A 23,560-nucleotide genomic window follows, 5' to 3' on the forward strand; every position below is an offset into this window, starting at 1 on the left:
TGTTCTGGAGTAAATTTGTTTCTATAAGCAACTACCACAAATGCAAATCTTCCAATTCAAAGTCAGAGCAAACAACACAGGGTGGATGGGTCATCATACTGGCAAAGAAGAGGCAAAGGGAAGATTATAAATAAAAACCTTTAAATAGGGACTTTCCCAAATGATTAGTGAGATTTCCTAGTGTTGAGATATATATATATGAGACAGAAACAGAGAGACAGAGAGACAGACAGAGAGACGGAGGAGTGGGGAAGGAAAATAGGTTTTAAAATATACAGAGGGCTTACGTAGGCATCAGTTTTCAAATCTTATAAGGTATATCTGGAAAAAAGGAAATGGGTAGGTAAATGAGTGAGAGAAATGTTGTATATAAGAAAATCACTGACTTGCCTGGTGGTCCAGTGGTTAAGAATCTGCCTTCCGATGCAGGGGACATGGATTCGATTCCCCGGTTGGGGAATAAGATCCCACACACCATGGGGCAACTAAGCCCGTGTGCCTCAACTGCTGAGCTTGCAGGCATCAGCTAGACAACCCACATGTTCTGAGCCTGCATACCACAGTGAAAAATCCTGCATGTCTCAACTAAGCCCTGACGCAGCTAAAAATAAGTAAATAACAACAACAACAAAAAAGAAAATCATACTGCTCACATTTGTGTTTCATATTAGCCATGTTTTAAATTTTTCTTAAAAAATGTAAACAGGATAGGCTTTGATAGTTCATTTCTGATACAAAAGTTTCAATTGGGTTGATTCAGTTGTTTAATTATTTATTGTGAAAAACCCCTCAAACTGTCAGAGAGCAAAGAGAATTATCAAGAAGTAAAACTGCTTAAATATATATATAAAAAAACACATATCCATTGTAGCAATGGACATGCAAAGTATAATTAGCATAACAGAGTTTCTTTCTATAGGTCAGAATTGAAAAGTAGAAACAATGAGAAAAAACAGAATGCTCAAATATTTCTCCTTTAAACTCCTTTTGACTTAGCATGGTTAGATTAGAGAATTAGAAAATAAAACATATCCTTACCTAAGAGTGCCACCAGGGTTAGCAGAATCACAATGTGTTTCATTCCTTTTCTTTTATGGAAATACAGGAGAATGCAGAAAATTAATATTTCTAAAATCTAGAAAGGGAAATAGGAAAAGTAAAGTTTAAATTATTCTACACAAAGTCTTCAGAATGCCACACTTCTCTTTCTGATTTTGCAATGATTATCCTATGAGGGTTGAGGGTGACTAGAGTTCCCAAGGACAATTCTAAATATATGAGAACAACATAAGGAGCCGCAGCCATCCAGACTCAGAGTTCTACCACCACCTACAGGGCAATGACACCCAGCTCTAGATCTCTAGTTCTCCCTGCAACTCCAGTCTCATTTACCCAGGTGTCAGCCAGGCATTCCCACATGCATGTTCAACAGCCATATCACATGAATATGGGCAACACTTAACTTTTTTTGAGGGGGAGGGGCTGTACCATGGGGCATGTAGGATCTTAGTTCCCTGACCATGGATGGAACCCATATACCGTGCAGTACAAGTGTGGAGTCTTAACCACTGGACTGCCAGAGAAGTCCTAACACTTAACTCTTTTTTCCTCCCCTCTCCATCAACAAGGTTGAATTGTTATGGCTCATTCCAGTGCTAACAAAAATTAAGAATCAATGGTACAACATTTAGAAGACTATTTTTTTTGTGGTTCTGGAAACAAGTTTGGTTTTTTTTTTTTTCTTTTAAAATATATTTAATTTATTTATTTGGCTGTGTGCGGTCTTAGTTGCAGCATGCTGGATCTTTCATTGCAGCAAGTGGGGTCTAGATCCCTGATCAGGGATTGAACTCCACCCCCTGCACTAAGCACAGAGTCTCAGCCACTGGACCACCGGGGAAGCCCCTGGAAACACAGTTTGACTCTTGCTATAAAAATAATACACTACTATCTATAATACTTTACTTATGCCCAAGGGGTAGCTGATAGAATGGAAACCAGGACTCAATACACATTTTCTTTACTGGTTTGGCCGATACTTAATTCATGATTGCCGAGCTTCTCTGCCTGTTCCTCCTGGGCCCCCACCCGCTCAGGAGGTGCCCTGATGCACAAGCTGAAAAGTCCTCTCTTTCCCTCCCTCCCCCCACCCTCTCTGACTATTGCAACAGCTTCTACTTCGTCTTTAACTTGACTCCTGTCTCTTAATCATCCAGCTTTGAGCAACAAGAGGAGTCATTTAAAAATGAAATTTGGATAATGAACTATTTCATTCATAGAGACTCATTACTTGTATAATACACATATTAGCTACTTACAGTACTATGACAAGTACCACTGTGCCCTCTACCCAACCTGAGAACTAGAACCCATCAATCTCTGTGAAGTCTTCCCTTCACAGTTGCTCTCCCCTCCTTCTGTGACCTCCTCAAGAACCACTACATTGAATTTTGTGTTTACCATTCATTTCTTTAATTACGTTTCTATGTATTCCCAAATGATGCCATTTATTTTTGCACATTTGTTCTTTATACAAGTGGAGTCATATCCTTGCCTTCACTCATTTGCTTTTTTTCACTGTGTATTATAAGATTCATCCAGGATGATACATGTAGTAAAAATATAAATTAGACCTAGTCATTCCTTTGCTTAAGAGTCCTGGGACCTCATCATCGTGTATGGCTGGTTCATGGATGGTCTACCTGGAGTAGCTACAGCGACTTCCCCACCGCCCCACTTTGGTTCTTTGTGGTTCTCAGGCTGCTCCTGCCCTTGGGCTTTTGCACTGACAGTTTGCCCTGCCTGGAATGCGCTTTCCCTGAGCTTTTGTTTGCACAATGACTCCTAGTCACTCAGCCCCTTGGAGAGGTCTTCCTAGATCATTCTGTTCTAACAGAGTCACCTAGTCATCCTGTCACAACCTCAACTTCAGGTGGCAACTGTAGAGTGTCTTAACCATGACCTGTCCAAGTGTTTATGTGTTCCCTGTCTGTCTCCACCAGCACATCAGCTCTGTAAGAACAGGAACCTTTCCTGCCTCCAGTGCCTGGCACTCATGAGTCAATTACACATCAACTTTATTATCAACAGTTTGCCAAAAAACAGACCTAATGTCAAATAAACTGAGTATTCAATAAGTATTAACTGACTGAATGTCTAAAATTTTCCTTCCTTTTGTAATTTTGAACCCTCAGTTTTATTGTTTAGTATTTTTTTTCTTTTTTGAGGTCCTTAAGAGAACCCAAAAGTTGTCTGAGAAGACCTTACAAACACGAGAAAAGAAGAGAAGGGAAAGGCAAAGGAGAAATGGAAAGATATACCCAACTGAATGCAGAGTTCCAGAGAGTAGCAAGGAGAGATAAGAAAGCCTTCTTAAGTGAACAGTGCAAAGAAATAGAGGAAAACAATAGAATAGGGAGGACTAGAGAGCTCTTCAAGAAGATTAGAGATACCAAGGGAACAATGCAAGGATGGCACAATAAAAGACAGCCAATGGCAAAGACCTAACAGAAGCAGAAGAGATTACAAAGAGGGGGAAAGAATACATAGAACTGTACAAAAAAGGTCTTAATGACCCAGACAGTCATGATGGTGTGGTCACTCACCTAGAGCCAGACATCCTGGAGCATGAAGGCAAATGGGCCTTAGGAAGCATTACTATGAACAAAGCTAGTGGAGGTGATGGAATTCCAGCTGAACTATTCCTAAAAGATGATGCTGTTAAATTGCTGCACTCAATATGTCAGGAAATTTGGAAAACTCAGCAGTGGTCATGGGACTAGAAAAGGTCAGCTTTCATTCTAATCCCAAAGAAGGCCAATGCCAAAGAATGTTCAAATTACCGTACAATTGCACTCATTTCACATGCTAGAAAGGTAATGGTCAAAATCCTTCAAGTTAAGTTTTAGCAATAAGTGAATCAAGAACTTCCAGATGTACAAGCTGGATTGAGAAAAGGCAGAGGAACCAGAAATTAAATTACCATCATCCATTGGGTCATAAAGAAAGCAAGGGAATTCTAGAAAAACATCTACCTTCACTGACTATGCTAAAGCCTTTGACTGTGTGGATCACAACAAACTGGAAAATTTTTAGAGAGATGGGACTACCAGACCACCTTACCTGTCTTCTTAGAAACCTGTATGTACATCAAGAAGTAACAGTTAGAACCAGACATGGAACAATTGACTGGTTTAAAATCAGGAAAGAAGTTCATCAACGCTATATATTGTCATCCTGCTTATTTAACTTATATGCAGAGTACATCATGCAAAATGCCAGGATGGGTGAATCACAAGCTGGAATCAAGACTGCCAGGAGAAATATCAATGATCTCAGATATGCAGATGATACCACTCTAATGGGATAAACTGAAGAGGAACTAAATAGCCTCTTGAGAAGGTTGAAAGAAGAGAGTGAAAAAACTGGCTTAAAACTCAACATTCAAAAAACTAAGATCATGGCATCCTGTCCCATCACTTCATGGCAAATAGATGGGGAAAAAGTAGAAACAGTGACAGACTTTTATTTACTTGGGCTCCAAAATCACTGCGAATGGTGACTGCTCCTTGGAAGCAAAGCTATGACAAAACTAGCAGTTCAGTTCAGTTCAGTCGCTCAGTCGTGTCCGACTCTCCGCGACCCCATGAATCACAGCACGCCAGGCCTCCCTGTCCATCACCAACTCCCGGAGTTCACTCAAACTCATGTCCATCGAGTCGGTGATACCATCCAGCCATCTCATTCTCCGTCGTCCCCTTCTCCTCCCGCCCCCAACCTTTCCCAGCATCAGAGTCTTTTCCAGTGAGTCAACTCGTCGCATGAGGTGGCCAAAGTATTGCAGTTTCAGCTTTAGCATCAGTCCCTCCAATGAACATCCAGGATTGATCTCCTCTAGAATGGACTGGTTGGATCTCCTTGCAGTATAAGGGACTCTCAAGAGTCTTCTCCAACACCACAGTTCAAAAGCATCGATTCTTCGGCGGTCAGCCTTCTTCACAGTCCAACTCTCACATCCATACATGACCACGGGAAAAACCATTGCCTTGACTAGACAGACCTTGGTTGGCAAAGTAATGTCTCTGCTTTTTAATATACTATCAAGGTTGGTCATAACTTTCCTTCCAAGGAGTAAGCGTCTTTTAATTTCATGGCTGCAATCAGCATCTGCAGTGATTTTGGAGCCCAAAAAAACAAAGTCTGACACTGTTTCCACTGTTTTTCCATCTATTTCCCATGAAGTGATGGGACCAGATGCCATGATCTTTGTTTTCTGAATGTTGAGCTTAGACAGCATATTAAAAAGCAGAGACAAAGGTGCTTATATTCAAAGCTATGGTTTTTTCAGTAGTCATGTACAAGTATGAGAGTCCGATCATAAAAACGGCTGAATACCGAAGAATTGATGCTTTTGAACTGTGGTGTTGGAGAATACTCTTGGGAGTCCCGTGGACAACAAGGAGATCAAACCAGTCAATCCTAAAGGAAATCAATCCTGAATACACATTAGAACGATTGATGCTGAAGCTCCAAAAGTTTGGCCACCTGATGCAAAGAGCTGACTCATTGAAAAGATCCTGAGGCTGGGAAAGATTGAGAGCAGGAGGAGAAGGGGGAGGAGATCAGATGGTTGGATAGCATCATTGACACAATTTGAGCAAACTCAGGGAGATAGTGAAGGACAGGGAAACCTGGTGTGCTGTAGTCCACGAGGTCATGAAGAGTCAGATGTGACTTAGCGACTGATCAACAACAACAAAGCTCTTTTCTTTCCCCCAAAGAGACAATATCTCTGGACTGAAATTATAAATATGAATGTTTACACTGGACAAGTAACAATATCAGCACTAGTTTTTTTTTTTTTAAATGACAAGAGTTGGGGGAACTTCACTACTTTCAGGATTGCATTTTACTCATGGAGCCTTTTCTAAATAAACACAAGTGTCTCCTGTTCCAACTCAAGGTTTCACCCACTGCTTTGTTTCTCCCTTTAATCCCCTGTGGGTACGGAAAGCAGCAGGACCATATCTTTCTCACTTAAAACCTTTTCATCTAATACAGAAGATTAACTCATCCCTTAGTCTTGTATTTTCCTGGCAAATGAAACCAATTATTTTAACTCTTTCTTATAGGACTTATTTGCCAGACCTTTAATTTAATCAGGTTGTGCTACAAAATCTTTTCAACTATCTCTTCACCTTCCTGAAAGCTGCCATCAAAACTGAAACATCACTCTCAGTTTGGTCTCCCCTCAACCAGAGGAGTCCATTTCTCACATGAGGCGGTTACAGACAGCTCCCAGCAGCCTTTGGGATCATGGTATTTGTGGCTGGAGGGAAGGAAGCCATTCCTGCACCAAGGCATAGAGCATGTTAGCTCAACCTGTTAGCACATCGATTATTTTTTTGCGGGGGATGGTGGTAGCTATCAGTTTAAAAAATTATATTTGACTTTTTTTTTGCAAACTTCATCTCTATGATTTCAGATCAATAAAATATGAGTTTCTGTTATTCACAGAATGACTGTTATTTGCCCTGGGTTCTGTCCTGTGGCAAGAGACCACAGAGCTCCCAGGAGTAAGATATCCAAGCCACATGAGTTAATGTTAATTTTTTCCCTAGTAACATTTTCCCTCCTCTCTGAACAAAAATTCAGTATTAAAGAAACTGTGACTTCTGCAGGTTGCTGCAACCCAGAAGAAGCAGCTTTGCTGACTGCTATCTCAGAGGCCAGAAGTAATAACAGCACAGGGTGCATGCTCTCTACATGCTTTAATTGTACTAATTCATTTAATTCTCACAACCATCTCAGGAGGTGGGTGCTATTATAATCCTCATTTTACAGATAAGGAAACCAAGGCTCAGAGGGGTTTCCACTGGTAGGCAAAATAATGCCCCACCCCACCTCAAGATGTCTTCGTCCTAGTCTCTGGAACTTGTCTATGTTACTTTACACAGCAAAGGGGCGTCCCAGACATGATTAAGGCTATGGACCTTGAGATGCAGAGATTATCCTGGATTGTCCAAGTGGGCCCAGTGTAGTCACAAGGGTCCTTAAAGGCAGAGAAGCTTCCCAGCTGTGGTCAGAGAGAGATGTAACATGAGAAAGACCCAAGTCAAGGAATGCTGGCCGCCTCTAGAAGTTGGAAAAGGCAAGGAAACAGATTCTCCCCCAGGGGCGCTAGCAAGGAATACAGCGCTGCCAATATCTTGATTTTAGTCCATGAGACCCATGTAGAATCTCTGACTTTCAAAACTGTTAAGAAAATAAAATCGCGTTGTTTTAAGCCACTAAGTTTGTGACAGTTGGTTATAGGAAAAATAGGAAACTAATTCAGGTTTGGGTACTTGAAGTCTTCAGGATGAGTTTTCTGGATTCATTCTCTAATTGAATTTAAAGGCACTCCTCACCCTGTTTTTGCCAGCGGATGAGGTGCTTAGCTAACATCACTGACTCAATGGACATGAATTTGAGCAAACTCTGGGAGGATAGTGAAGGACAGAGGAGTTTGGTGTCCTGCAATCCATGGGGTTGCAAAGAGTCAGACACAACTTAACTAAACAACAACAACAACAATCACTTCGTTTTCAGTGGCAGTCCATGGGATGATGTAACAAGAGAGATATACAAAATTTCACCACTGGAAACCCCACCCCCAGTACCAAATTCCAAGCCTGCAGTCATCTCATTTTCTCTCGTCAAGTTCTCTCTGAAAGTGTAGCTTTTGATATAGTGTCCTTGTCCGAAAGAAATGGGCTCTGCAAAGATTCTCTCTAAAGCCAAGTCTGGACAAAGATCTGATACTTGGAGGTCAGCCTGTATTGAGTCTGCGTGGAGAGGTGGGTGGGGAAATGAATTGGAGCGTGTACCCCAGAAGTGGTCCACCTGGTTTTGAATTCTGGGTCTTTCACTTAGTATTTACGTGACCTCAGACAAGTTACTGAACCTCGGTTTCCCTATCTGCCAATATCTAGGACTGCTGCCTGGGTGAAGGACAGAACGTGGTCAGACCGGGCCCAGGGCTCAACCTGCTCAGTGAGGTTGGTGGCCTCGGTTGCAGAGGTGGGTCGGGTGCAGACCTGTGAGGGCTACTCACATTCAGACAACCAAGCAGATGAACCTCACACACCAGACACAGAGGACTTACACAGAGTTTTCTCCTTTCAGGTTTTAACACCTGCTGGTGAGTATTGAAGCAGCTTTTACCAGAAAGGCTGACTTAATAATGGGTGCTGGGGTAGAGAATCACACCAAATGACAGGCTGGGCCCCTGCTTCCACTTATTTAATTTTTTTTCTGGTAGAGAGAAAATGAGCACCATGCAGATTATTTTTGTGAAGGAGAATAGTCTGTGGGGAAATCTGGGTATGCAAAAAAAAAAAAAAACAATAAGCCACAATCAAGCCTGCCAAAGAACACAGAGTAACTGAGACTCAGAGCCACAGCCCCTCATGCGGGTTCTGCAGAGGTATTTATTGCTATTCAACAAAAGGCCCTTCAAGAAAAGGGCCTCATGGTCAAGTAAGTCTGGGCAGGGCAGGATTAACAAGGTTAAGCCTAACTCTTCCCTAAAGGACTTCTAGTTTTTAACATGCTAACGGAAATGATGAATTTCTCAGGGGGCCATCTATGTTTCACAGCATCTCTCCAAGCTAGTTTGACCTTGAAAACCTGACTGTTTTTTGCTTTTTGGCAAGCACCAGGTGGGAAAGTGTTTTAGTGGATGAGCAAAGGACACTTCATTCCTCTCTAACTAGTAGACACCAGGCTTCTCAAATCCTCTTCCTTCCCCAAAGAGTCCCAGCTCAGAGGTTGGGCCTTGTTTCTGAGGTTTCCACTTCATGTAATCCTTAAAGGGAAGATGGATATTGACCTGAGACAGCTAAACACATGATAAAAGGAGATGCTCTTAGCTAGTCTATAATATGATTTTACAATCCCCTTTTGAGATATGTAAAATTTATCTAGATTTTAAAATATTCTTATTCGTTTTACTGCTTATTCGATCAGTCTCAAAAGGCAGTTCAGGTGTTGTATTTATACTTGGTGTAATATACAAATACAAGATATAGTACAAATATTGTATAAATCGGAGAAGGCAATGGCAAGCCACTCCAGTACTCTTGCCTGGAAAATCCCATGGATGGAGGAGCCTGGTAGGCTGCAGTCCATGGGGTCGCTATAGGTTGGACACGACTGAGCGACTTCACTTTCACTTTTCACTTTCACACATTGGAGAAGGAAATGGCAACCCACTCCAGTGTTCTTGCCTGGAGAATCCCAGGGAAGGGGGAGCCTGGTGGGCTTCCGTCTATGGGGTCACACAGAGTCAAACACAACTGAAGTGACTTAGCAGCAGCAGCAGCATTGTATAAATAATATGCAATATAAAAACAGATGAACGATTCTTCAAAGAATTGCTTTAATTACTATAATTATGATCTCTGCAATCACGGTTTGCAGAAAAAGTACAGAACCTGGCACAATGAAAGATTAAATATTAATTATGTACATGTTGCTGCTGCTAAGTCACTTCAGTCGTGTCCGACTCTGTGTGACCCCATGTACATGTTAACAGACTTAAAACCACACTTCAAGTCAAGATCTTAGTATATAATTGATAACTTCTAGAGTCTTTAGAGATGTAACATATAATGGATTAAATTCCAAACTGAGATAAACTAAGATAATCTCGATCTACTCCCCTAAGAGTCTAATGCCAAGAGTGTTACACAAAGGTGACTCTACTAAAGGTTCATTTTATGCTGTCTTATAAATATCTGGAATTATTTGCATTTTGGTGACATTTATTTTCAAATATACTTTCATTGTTTTACAGGAATATGAGTCTCTCCCGGGACTGTAAAGTTCCTGCTTCAGGAATTCTCAATATTCTAGGTGACTAAATTAGTCAGATGAATTTGTGAATAAATTAACTTAAGATTTACCTTTGGAAAAGAGAAAAATGCAATTATTTCAGCGTACATTTTTGTGGAATTATAAGGCTTAAAAAAGTAGTTTTGTTCTTTTAAAATGTTTTCTCTGGTATTAAAACAATATAAAATACATCATCATCAAACAATGCTGTTTATTCCAGGAAATAAGTCTTGATGTATCTTTAATCTCCAAAGGATTCAGTGCAGGCTTTTAATTTTCTGGTTATAGACTCTGTGACCCTTTTCTTACCGGATGAAGAATTTGTTTTGCCTGTAGGCAAAGAATAATAGTGTGTTGGGAGGACTTCAAGTCTAGACTATCACGAAACGCTCAAAGAGTCCTTCTAGTGCTTAGATGTGATTGATGAAAGCTTTAACAGTTAAAGCACTGGGTACAGTGGACACGTAGGAAGATAACAGAGGGAGGCGGGGACGAAGGATGACAGACCTGAGGAAGCCTACTCTGCACTGGGAAGCCCACTCCTAAAGTCTGTTGGAGGACAAGGGGAAGGGGAACCTTCCAATTTCAGAGAGGAGGGAGTTTAGGGGAGAAGATATTGAGTTCAGTTTTTGAGATGCTAGTCCTGCGGACTCTATGGAATATCCAAGCAGGAATGAGGAATAAGTTGCTGTCATTGTTGTTCAGCCCCTCAGCCGTGTCTGACTCTTTGAGACCCCTTGGGCTGTAGCATGCCAGGCTTCCCTGTCCTTCACTTTCTTCCAGAATTTGCTCAAACTCATTGAGTCGGCGGTAATAAGCAGACAGATGAAAACACAGCTTTGGGGTCTGGAGAGATCTGGGAAGAAGATGCAAGTCTGGATTTGAAAGTCTTTCTAAAGAATGATGGTGGTGGAGTAGGCAATGAGATCACTCCAGAAAACCCTGGAAGAGTTGTGCAGGGAAAGATAAGAGTGGATGCAGAAGAGGAAGAGGTGCCCACCAAGAGCCTGGGAGGGACTGATCAGACAGGAGGAAGAGAAACAGGGACGAGAGGCTGCCAGAAGAGAGTGGCTGAAGAAAACGCCGCAAGAGAGGCAGGAAGAATCAGGACCAACGCAGCACCTCCATCTGGCAATTCTTGGGGAGGGATGTGCTGCATTATGATGAGTGAGGAGTGACTGGGAGCTGAGCGAGTGGAGGGGAATGTGGTGTTTAGAGGCGAAATCGGTTAGTTTATTAAAGGGTGTGTAGTATATGAGGAATTTTTTTTTTAACAGATCTTAGGTGAGTAAGAGACAGAAGAGTGGGAGATATAATCAGAAAAGCCCTGTAAACACTTATGTCCCAGTTGTTCAGAATTATACATCAGAGATGGTAAGATATACAGACTTCTGGTCACCTGACTAGGAATGGCCACACAATAGCGTAACACTGTACGCTTCCTGCTGTAACATCCTCAGTCACATCACACTGAGAGCACAGTTTGCCATGTCCCTGAAAACGCCAGGTACAAATAATAGGTATAAAGCAGGATTAAACTATTTCACAAAGGCAATGCCAAAGAATGCTCAAACTACTGCACAATTGCACTCATCTCACACTCTAGTAAAGTAATGCTCAAAATTCTCCAAGCCAGGCTTCAGCAATACGTGAACCATGAACTTCCAGATGTTCAAGCTGGTTTTAGAAAAGGCAGAGGCACCAGAGATCAAATTGCCCAAATCCGCCGGATCATGGAAAAATCAAGAGAGTTCCACAAAAACATCTATTTCTGCTTCATTGACTATGTCAAAGCCTTTGACTGTGTGGATCACAATAAACTGTAGAAAATTCTGAAAGAGATGGGAATACCAGACCACCTGACCTGCCTCTTGAGAAACCTGTATGCAGGTCAGGAAGCTACAGTCAGAACTGGACATGGAACAACAGACTGGTTCCAAACAGGAAAAGGAGTACGTCAAGGCTATATATTGTCACCCTGCTTATTTAACTTATATGCAGAATACATCATGAGGAACGCTGGGCTGGAAGAAGCACAAGCTGGAATCAAGATTGCCGGGAGAAATATCAATAACCTCAGATATGCAGATGACACCACCCTTATGGCAGAAAGTGAAGAACTAAAGAGCCTCTCGATGAAAGTGAAGGAGAGTGAAAAAGTTGGCTTGAAGCTCAACATTCAAAAAACTAAGATCATGGCATCTGGTCCCATCACTTCATGGGAAATAGATGGGGAAACAGTGGAAACAGTGTCAGACTTTATTTTGGGGGGCTCCAAAACCACTGCAGATGGTAACTGCAGCCATGAAATTAAAAGACACTTACTCCTTGGAAGGTAAGTTATGACCAACCTAGACAGCATATTAAAAAGCAGAGACATTATTTTGCCAACAAAGGTCCATCTAGTCAAGGCTACAGTTTTTCCAGTACCCATGTATGGATGTGAGAGTTGGCCTATAAAGAAAGCTGAGCGCCCAAGAATTGATGCTTTTGAAATGTGGTGTTGTAGAAGACTCTTCGGAGAAGGCAATGGCAAGCCACCCCAGTACTCTTGCCTAGAAAATCCCATGGATGGAGGAGCCTGGTAGGCTGCAGTCTGTGGGGTCGCTAAGGGTCGGACACGACTGAGTGACTTCACTTTCACTTTTCACTTTCACACATTGGAGAAGGAAATGGCAACCCACTCCAGTGTTCTTGCCTGGAGAATCCCAGGGAAGGGGGAGCCTGGTGGGCTTCCGTCTATGGGGTCACACAGAGTCGGACATGACTGAAGTGACTTAGCAGCAGCAGCAGAAGACTCTTGAGAGTCCCTTGGACTGCAAGGAGATCCAACCAGGCCATCCTAAAGGAGATCAGTCCTGAGTGTTCATTGAAAGGACTAATGCTGAAGCTGAAACTTCAATACTTTGGCCACCTGATGTGAACAGCTGACTCATTTGAAAGATCCTGATTCTGGGAAAGATTGAAGGCAGGAGAAGCAGATGACAGAGGATGAGATGGCTGTATGGCATCACCGACTCAATGGACGTGAGTTTGTGTAAAGTCATCATCTGGTAGTTGATGATGAACAGTGAGGCCTGGCGTGCTGCAGTCCATGGGGTTGCAGAGTCAGACACGACTGAGCGACTGAACTGAACTGAACTGAACCTGTTTTAAAAGCAGAGCACTGGGTCCAATAGCTTTTTGAGGTCACTTCTAACCCTAAAAATGTATGACTCTGTGTGCCTTGATTCTTTTTATTGAATTCACAACTATTTTACCAGTTCAGTTTTTGGTTAAATGCTGATCTATACAACCCCATTTTTCTTCTTCCAGCCTGCCTTTCCTAGAATATTCTTATCTTCCAATCTAAACTGACTTCCATAACAAGTTATATGCCAACTATTTCAATCACATTTTTTCTTAATACCCACCAGACACAGTCATTGCATCAAATTTTAAAAAATCGCAATTAGTGGCTTCCAATTTCTACATCAGCTCTTTCTGTTTTTCTTTTCCCCATTTCTCAGTATTGTCCTGTTTCTCATCAGACAGGCTATTGCATGGGTCTCTATGAGTGCTTTTTTAAGAGAATACTTACCTTAAACAAAATTCAGTGAGTATAATATGTCTTCAGGTACTTTCCTTTGACTTGGGAAGAGAGGTTTTTACTTTGCTTCTGAGTTGTCCTAAAACACGTGACTCTGGAATTTGCTGGATTAAGTTCCATTAAACTGTGGAAACTGTTCCAGTGATAAGTTATCCCCAAGGACAGAATGCCCAGGGAACAGGGGTACTTCTATTGTTGATTTAGTGTTTCAAATATTGGTCAAATATATTTACACTTTAATGAGTTATTAACACTGAGAAGAAAAGATTATACTAGCTCTCCAACATCTCCATGTATCAGTGGTCTAGACAATATTGCTTCTGGGATAGTAAAATTTTTAGAATTCTTACCATGTAGATCATGAACTGCCAGCCAACAAAGTAATACTGTACTGTTCTTGCGGAGATAGCCTGAGTTATATTTGGAGCAAAGTTCACCAACAGATATGTTCCTGCCAATGCCAACGTCATACCTTTTAAATTGAAAAGACAAACCATGTTGAAAAGGGCCATTCAAGATGTTTTGTTTATGTAAACATTTCCTATACACTGAGCATTACTTGTAAAAGTCATGAAAGTGAAAATCACTCAGTCATGTCCAACTCTTTGCGACCCCATGGACTATAGTCCATGGAATTCTCCAGGCCAGGATACTGGAGTGGTAGCCTTTCCCTTCTCCAAGGGATGCCTATGAAAATACAATCTATCAAACCATCCCAAGAACATCACGCATTTACCTGACAATATTACCTTTAGAAGGGGATAAGATAAGGACCATGGGATGGATGGAATAGCACATAACTTCTGATTTTTCTCTGTCGTTCAAGATGAATCCTGACCTCAACAGAGAAGCTTTCCTCAGAGATGGGGACGATCAAAACACGTGCAAATGGAGACATGGAAACACATCCAACCTGGCTGTTTGTTTCCATGTGGACCAGGAAGTGCATGATGAATCTAGATCCACCTAGATCTAGATGGCAGGGTCCAGAGAATGGGGAAATCCATCACCTGATGGTCCACTCCGCACTTATTCACCCTGGATCCTTTACATACACATACTTGGGTATTTTACACTTTGAAACTCTTGTAAATGAATACCATAATCATTGTCATTTTTTAGGAGAAATAACAAAGTGAATGCTGACTCTGAGTCAGACTGACTTGATCTAATTTAAAATCTAGAATTCCAGGGATAGCTTGGTAAAATATTACATTATAAACCTATGTAGGAATGTGTTACTGTCATCACTTTAACATTACTTATCATAATGGAGGAATAGAAAATACGGGGGAGAAGTGGCCACAGAGAAGCGGACTTGGCTTTCCAAATAACACTGGAAACTGCTTATTTATTAAAAATTAGCAGCCTGAGAAACACTGATTTATGTAGCAGTTTTTGGGTAGCACAACTTGAAAACATAAGTCAACCTGTTTCACCACCGAGGTCAGCATTGTTGTGTATATAATCTACAACCAGCATACACTCCAACCTGAAACAATTTGGTTTGTCTATACAATCTCATAATTTGAAGACATCAATTTCCTATTGTTCTCAACCTAATGATTTAGAGTTTTGAACTCTAGTTTCTGAGAATCCATTTGATTTTTTATACAAGCTAGATAATAGCTATTCATGGTATAGTAGGAGCTATAAAATAAGCTTACTCTAATGTAACAATTTATTCAGTACTACTTTGCGAAGACAGAAATTATACACACAATTTTAAAAGCTATTTTCTAATGAGAATTGTAAAAAAGAAAACAAGATGCATTATTAAGCATTGTAATAAAAGGAAATAATAAAAACCATATATAAGAACTTGGGCAAAATTATTGGTCAGGTCTGTCCTTTCTTTGACCAAAAAAATTAAAAAAACAAAGAAACCAAAGATCTTATAATTGTTCAATATTATATTCCTAGGAAGAAGCAATATTTTAAAAACCCAGCTTTCTAAACTTGCTTCTGCTGCTGCTGCTAAGTCACTTCAGTTGTGTCCGACTCTGTGCGACCCCATAGATGTCAGCCCACCAGGTTCCCCCGCCCCTGGGATTCTCCAGGCAAGAACACTGGAGTGGGTTGCTATTTCCTTCTCCAATGCAAGAAAGTGAAGTCCCTCAGTCATGTCCGACTCTTAATGACCCCATGGACCGCAGACTACCAGGCCCTCCATCCATGGGATTTTCCAGGCAAGAGTACTGGAGTGGGGTGCCATTGCCTTCTCCATTTCTAAACTTAGTAAAGCAGAATAAATGCATTGAATACAATTTCAAAATCTCAGAGACTTCCAACCTGTTCTTGTGAAATCTAAATTTCTTATTTATATTGAGTTCCTCTGCCAGTTGTTTATCTCATTTAACTGTTCAGTTCAGTTCAGTCGCTCAGTCGTGTCCGACTCTTTGCGACCCCATGAATCACAGCACGCCAGGCCTCCCTGTCCATCACCAACTCCCGGAGTTCACTCAAACTCATGTCCATCGAGTCGGTGATGCCATCCAGCCATCTCATTCTCTGTCGTCCCTGTCTCCTCCCGCCCCCAATCCTTCCCAGCATCAGAGTCTTTTCCAGTGAGTCAACTCGTCGCATGAGGTGGCCAAAGTATTGCAGTTTCAGCTTTAGCATCAGTCCTTCCAATGAACACCCAGGATTGAGCTCCTTTAGAATGGACTGGTTGGATCTCCTCACAGTCCAAGGGACTCTCAAGAGTCTTCTCCAGCACCACAGTTCAAAAGCATCAATTCTTAGGCAATCAGCTTTCTTCACAGTCCAACTCTCACATCCATACATGACCACAGGAAAAACCATAGCCTTGACTAGACGGACCTTTGTTGGCAAAGTAATGTCTCTGCTTTTTAATATACTATCTAGGTTGGTCATAACTTTCCTTCCAAGGAGTAAGCGTCTTTTAATTTCCTGGCTGCAATCAGCATCTGCAGTGATTTTGGAGCCCCCCAAAATAAAGTCTGACACTGTTTCCACTGTTTTTCCATCTATTTCCCATGAAGTGATGGGACCAGATGCCATGATCTTTGTTTTCTGAATGTTGAGCTTCAAGCCAACCTTTTCACTCTCCTCTTTCACTTTCACCAAGAGGCTTTTGAGTTCCTCTTCACTTTCTGCCATAAGGGTGGTGTCATCTGCATATCTGAGGTTAATGATATTTCTCCTGGCAATCTTGATTCCAGCTTGTGCTTCTTCCAGCCCAGCGTTCCTCATGATGTACTCTGCATATAAGTTAAATAAGCAGGGTGACAATATACAGCCTTGACGTACTCCTTTACCTATTTGGAACCAGTCTGTTGTTCCATGTACAGTTCTGACTGTTGCTTCCCGACCTGCATACAGGTGTCTCAAGAGGCAAGTCAGGTGGTCTGGTATTCCCATCTCTTTCAGAATGTTCCACAGTTTATTGTGATCCACACAGTCAAAGGCTTTGGCATAGTCAATGAAGCAGAAATAGATGTTTTTCTGGAACTCTCTTGCTTTCTCCATGATCCAGAGGATGTTGGCAATCTAACTGTATCTAGTGTCCTCACTAGCCTCAACTAAAGAAAAGCCCACACAGCTGTGAAGACCCAGCACAAAGATAAATAAAAACCAAATTCTTGAAAAATCATTTTTCAAGAATTTGGTTTTTATTTATCTTTGTGCTGGGTCTTCACAGCTGTGTGGGCTTTTCTTTAGTTGAGGCTAGTGAGGGCTACTCTTTAGTTGCAGTGCCTGAGTTTCTCATTGTGGTGACATCTCTTGCTGCAGGAGCAGGGGCCCTAGGGCACGCGGGCTTCAATAGTTGTAGCCAGTGGCTCAGTAGTTGTGGCTCCCAGGCTCTAGAGCATGGACTCAATAGTTGTGGCACGGCTTGTGGGATCTTCCCTGATCAGGGATCGAACCCGTGTCTCCTGCATTGGCAGGTGGATTCTTTACCGCTGAGCCAGCAGGGAAGACCTTAACAATTTAGTTTTGAATGGATAACACATGCGTACAGTAAAAAACTCAAAAGCCATACAAGAGGGACAGTGAAAGGAAACTCTCTCTCACATCCTCGTGGCCCACGAGGTCCCCTCCTCAAAGTGAGCTGCTGTTGCTGGTGCTTGAGATTTTCCTCCCAGAGATGCTTTAGGCAGGTGTGGGTGAGAGGGCATGTGTTTTGATTTTTTTACACAGAATGATGTGAGCATATTATACACACTTTTCTGTATCTTGCTTTTTTCCTGCTTAACAGAACATCTTTTTCTACTCCGAGAACATCTCGGAAAACGTTTCACATCATTATATGTCGGGCAGCCTCATTCTTTCAGAGTCTGCAGAGCGTTCCATTTATGGAGGCGGCGTTATTTCCAATACGGACCCCGTTTCACATCCTGACACACCCCTCCCTGTTCCACCTCTGCTCTCTCGTGTGTGGCCTGTGCCCATTTCCACCAGGGCAGATCTTTACTGCCTTCCAAATCTTGTTAAAAACAAATATGACGACTGATGGTTTTGCGAGTACCCTTTCAGAGTAATTTTTCACACGTATTATCTCACGTGAACCTCACATCACTGCGAGTCTAGTGAGTAACTCTATGGCAGCTCAGGAGGTCACACGTTCTTTCTTGCTAATAGTTTAATTTCAGCAACGTCCTGCATTTACGAAGGCAGTTCTGGATAGCTGCTCTTCTTTGCTTGTTTCTTTGGTGTCGTTTCTATTTTCCTCTGTGATTTATGGTCTCCTTCATGAGTCCTGTACACATTTTTCATAAGTGTTTGAAAGGGTTGCAGACAGCCACTAGCAGTTGCTTCAATAAATTTCTGCAAAATATTTTTATATTCCACCTTTTCCTAAAAGTGGCATGAAACATCACGTTGTTGTTTAGTCGCTAAATCGTGTCTGACTCTTTGTGACCCCCATAGACTGTAGCCCACTAGGCTCCTCTGTCCATGGGATTTCCCAGAGTGGGTTGCCATTTCCTTCTCCAGGGGATCTCCCAAACCCAGGGACTGAATCTGCGTCTCCAGCCTGGTAGGCAGATTCTTTACCCCTCCACCTGGGACACTAATATGAAACATCCAGTTCCCTCTGTTTTTATTTCAGTAAAGCCACAAATCTTTGGAAAGGCACAAATTTCTGACTTAGAAAACTTGCTAGTTTACTCTCTGTTGTCCCATTTGCCCAAAGGAGTGCTCTGGAAGCGTAAGACACTAAAAGAAGGAAAGCAGCACTTGACATGCCCTTGGCCCAGGGACACGGTTAAATTTCAAGTCCAGACTTGGACAGTGGAAGTCTAATCTGAACTGAGACTGGCTGCCCAGCATTAAAGTCTCACTGCTACTGCCAGTGGCACGGGCCAGCTGTTTGTCCCCCTGTGACACCGTCTCCTCATTTCTAGGCACAAATCAACTGACCATACCTGCTAGCCTCCAGGAATTTGGCTCTGCAAGAGGCCATCCTGGGGAGCAGAATATCTCTGAAAGTTCATCTGGAGGCCTGTGACAAAGGACCCTGGGACAAATGCAACTTAGGATGCTGACTGCCAAGGGTCAAAGGCCATCTGAGTCAAACTTCAAAGTTAATCCAAACTTGTATCTCTAATATTGGTCTAGAGATGACTAGGGACTGTCCCTGGGGCTGTCTGTACAGGGATAACAACTCAATTTGAAAATGAAAGGACAGGGCAGGAAGGACTCAGCACTTTCTGATTATCTAGTGAAGACCTCTCTCCACTGGTCTTAAAAAGACAGAGAAGAAAGGAAATGATGTAGCTGACAGAACACAGAGGAAGAAACACTAGCAGCATGACGTTTGCTCCCCACTGCTGACCTCAGGGGGCGAAGCCGCTCAGTCATGTCAGACTTTTCGCGACCCCGTGGACTTAGCCCACCAGGCTCCTCCATCCATGGGACTTTCTAGGCAAGAGTACTGGAGTGGCTTGCCATTTCCTTCTCCAGGGGATCTTCCCGACCCAGGGATCGAACCCAGGTCTTCTGCAGTGCAGGCAGGCGCTTTACCGTCTGAGCCACCAGGGAAGCCCTAACCGTCTGTTCAGTACACAAAGCTCTGAGAGCTGACTATTGGCGGGGACCAAAGGTGGAGCAGCCAGGGAGCAGTGGAGTAAGCTGCAGGTGGTCGTCAACCACAGTCTGCTGGATACAACCCATGCTACAGGGATGTGTGCTCATCTGCCACCCTTATGCCCAGACCTACACCAAATACATTTTCTCATCAAATACAACTGAAGTCACACAAAAATCTACAATGATCTGGTGGGCGTTTCAGATTCAGCTTGATACAAGTATTAATAAAATCTCTTCCTATAAACTTGTCATATGTACAAAACAGGGAAACAGGCTCATCCTTGCTCTTTGGAGCAAGATGTACTAGATGTACGGGGAGGGCATATGCCAAGGGAAGGTAATCATTCTTTTTAAGCGATGTGCCCAAAGCTATAGATTTCATAGACAATTGTGGCTGACATGAGAGTTACATTATGATCACCCCACACAAAAATATGATGATAATAAGAACTATAATAGTAATAGCTAATACTTAGCATAATCTAAATGCTTTATACAAACTAATATTTCTTACAAAAAGCCTGCAAAAGTAACTATACTGCATGTTACTATACTAAGTATAATGTATAATATATAACATTGGATACTATTAAACTATTACTTGCCGTACTTGATATATGAGAAAACCGAGTTACAGAGGGAATAATTATCTTGTCTGGGCTAAGTGAAGAGCTTGAATTGGAACCTAGGTAACCTACTCTTTATATATGTATATATTTATTTATTCATTTATCTACTTGGCTGTGCTGGGTCTTAATTGTGGCATGTGGGATCCAGTTCCCTGACCAGGGATCAAACCCAGGTACCCTGCATTGGGAGTGTGACGTCTTAACCACTGGGCCACCAGGGAAGTCCCTAGGTAACCTGTTCTTAATGATGATACTCTTCTGCCTCTTGCATGCATAATGGACCGGGGCTGATAAATGGACTACGCAAGTCTGTCATTCACCTTGTAGTCTCAGTGAGTGGCAGCCCAGGAGTTGTACTGAACACAGCGTGAGGCTGGATGAAGCATCTCCACAGGGGACACAAAGGATGGGCTCCTTCTGGCAGCGGTTCCTGAAGGGCCCAACTGGCCCTGAAGTTCCTTAAGAAGAGCATCTCCAAACTGGTTTTCCCTAGAACCCAGTTTCATAAGAGGGACACACCACCAAAAAAAAGTTTCAACTCAAATCTATTTGGAAAGAGGTGAGTTAAACAAATTTAAATCGCTATTTTACTGGAAGACCCCTGAGAGCCTGAATGTGTTAGCGTTCATTGTGAATCTCCTTGGGGAGGATATGGTTGTAATATTTTCTAAACATATTTGACCATTTATATCATCCTGAAGTAGTGTTTGGAGGAATATTTTATACTCTGAGAAATGCCTGACATTTAACTGGATCCAGCTGTGAGAATACAGCCTCTGTTTCAAGAGGCTACTGAAGCTCTGTCGCAAAAGTCTCCTATAGATGCTTGTGGACGGAGGCTGACATATAAAGATGGAGGAAGGGAAACAGCCTATAGGCAGGCTCCTTCTGATGCATCTGTTCACTGGCATCTATAGCCTGCTGAGTTCCTCACCTGCGCAAGCCTTGGATTCTAGAATCCATTTGCACAGTTCTTCCTCAAAAGACATCCAGTTTCCCAGCCCACCCTTTTCCTTAAGTAAAACCTGAAATCGCTTTTAATTTTGTCCCCACTCTCCAGCTCAATGCCAGCTAGTGTTAACCGTTGTTTAGCTAGCTTCTGGAATCTGGCTTGACCTGATTACTGATAGCCTCAAGAGTTGAAAAATTCAGCTAACCTGACCTTACCCTACACTGCTGTCTGGTTCTCTTAGAGTCTGCAATATACCGCCTGATCAATGGCGGTCCAGCTATTGCTTTAGTGGTACACAACTAAATACCACAGCATAAACTAGATTCCTTCAAACCAAAGGGTGCCTTATCCTCAGTATAGTCTCTCCAGATTCCTCAGGCTTAAAGCAGCCAAGTCCTGAAGAAGCCCTCGACTGGAAAGTCTCAAAAGTGTTGTTGTTCAGTCGTTAAGTCATGTCTGACTCTTTGTCACCCCGTGGACTGCAGCATGCCAGGCTTCTCTGTCCTTCACCATTTCTTGGAGTTTGCTCAAACTCATGTCCATTGAGTCAGTGATGCTATCTAACCACCTCATCCTCTGTCATCCCCTTCTCCTTTTGCCTTCAATCTTTCCCAGAATCAGGGTCTTTTCCAATGAGTTGGCTCTTCACGTCAGGTGGCCAAAGTATTGGAGCTTCAGCTTCAGCATCAGTCCTTCCAATAAGTTAACTAAGTAGGGTGTATATTGTCACCCTGCTTATTTAACTTATCTAAATAACACAGTGAAATTAAATAGTCCTGAATCTACCATCATAAAGTCTCCCATTCTTGAGGCAATTTTAAAACCGAATAGCCAATCTATCCTCTCAACCAGAAATGATTTTTTGTTTGGCTAGATTAGTATTCTAGGTCCTGGCTTCAAACCAAGCTGACCTCTGGTGTGGGAGAAGGAAGGAAGGAAGGAAGTGGTCTTTGTTTCACTATTACTCTCTTGACATTCTATCAATGGGGAAACCATGTATAGGTGACTTGAAATAATCAAGTTACTGGTCTCAGGACAGTGCTGATGTAATTTTTATTTTTATGATGACAATATCTGGACTTAAGTCAACTAGGATCTCACAGACTATTAGATTCAGTATTTTTGATGACTAAGGGAGGAGAGGGGGAAATACTATAGTTTTGGCTGATTGAAGGGGAGAGAATTTTGGTGCATTTTAGAGGAAAAATAATCATTAAAATAATTTAAAGTTATTAATCCACTAAGAATCAGAGCACAGTCCAAAGCCTGTCATTGAATTAATAATAGTTGGCGATTTCTTTCAGACATAGCTTTTGTGAGGTCATTTTTTGAGGTTAGTGGTGAAAAGCTTCATAGCCACAGATCAACATTTGGCAATAAATTAGTTCAGCTTGTTTCCACATGGTCCAAAAAAATCTTCATTTGTTCCATCATGAAAAACAAACTTTCGTTTGCTTGAAGCAAGGAAAAATAAATGATTTTCTTTTATACATTTTGACAATTTAATTTTTAGCATGCTTATATGTTAATCTTGTACAAAATGCCACTAACTACTCTTTTCCCTGTTTGGTTTTAGTCCCTGTAAAGAAAAAACAATTCATTTTTAGCTTTTAACAGAAAGAGCCAAGTTTTCTGAAGGCAACAGCAATATAGGTCTCAAGAAAATACATGTGACCTAACACACTGCTGAGGATGGTTAGGGAAGAGTCCTTCCCTAAGCCTGAAAAGGGTTATTACATCTCAGATCATGATAATCATATGGTATTGCTGTTGGAGGCATGGGTATGGAATCGGTGACTACATCCTAATTCCTGTGACATTAATCAAGAATTGATCACTTTTAACTACAGTATGATACAAATATGATAACAGATAAATCCCTGCTCAATAAGCCTTCAGTTCAGTTCAGTCGCTCAGTCATGTCCGACTCTTTGCAACCCCATGAACCTCAGCACACCAGGCCTCCCTGTCCATCACTAGTTCCTGGAGTCCACCCAAACCCATGTCCATCGAATCGGTGGTGCCATCCAACCATCTCATCCTCTGTTGTCCCCTTCTCCTCCTGCCCTCAATCTTTCCCAAGCATTCAGGTAAAAGGCAAAAAAAAAAAAAAAACCTCAATCAGAGTTGTGGGAAATGTTAACTTTAATGTTATTAAAGTTTGCTAAAATATCCTAATCAAGGTTTTCTCTCATGAAGAAACAGCACAAAGTGGTGGGTGGTGATATGAATAGCCATGATAATAATAGCGGCCATTATTGAGGACTTACTGCATGACAGACCCTCTTCCAAGAGTCTTAATGCACAAGTTTTATATACTTGTTTAATCCTAAGACATAGGTAATATTATCTTCATTTTAAGGATGAGGAAATTTGGGGCTTAAACGGATTAAGTAATTTAGCAATGGCAACCCATTCCAGTATTCTCACCTGGGAAATCCCATGGACAGAGGAGCCTAG

The 23,560-nt window shown here is 41.9% G+C and overlaps 1 protein-coding gene across 2 annotated transcripts in view; it reads right to left on the minus strand.

The window, feature by feature from the left end:
* The window catches only part of NIPAL2 (NIPA like domain containing 2), a 90,186-nt gene that overhangs the window by 23,082 nt on the left and 43,544 nt on the right, over positions 1–23,560 (minus strand). For both annotated transcript variants that reach the window (XM_088844685.1, XM_055431635.2), the window contains exons 5-6: positions 13,816–13,937; positions 1,039–1,135 (exon numbers count right to left, since the gene is read on the minus strand). In XM_088844685.1, coding sequence (XP_088700811.1) covers positions 1,039–1,135; positions 13,816–13,937 — 219 coding nt within the window. The remainder of the gene's footprint in view (positions 1–1,038; positions 1,136–13,815; positions 13,938–23,560) is intronic.

The sequence above is a fragment of the Moschus berezovskii genome, chromosome 16, assembly GCF_049115385.1.
Source record: "Moschus berezovskii isolate FMDL1 chromosome 16, NW_MosBer_1.0, whole genome shotgun sequence".
Lineage (NCBI taxonomy): Eukaryota > Metazoa > Chordata > Mammalia > Artiodactyla > Moschidae > Moschus > Moschus berezovskii.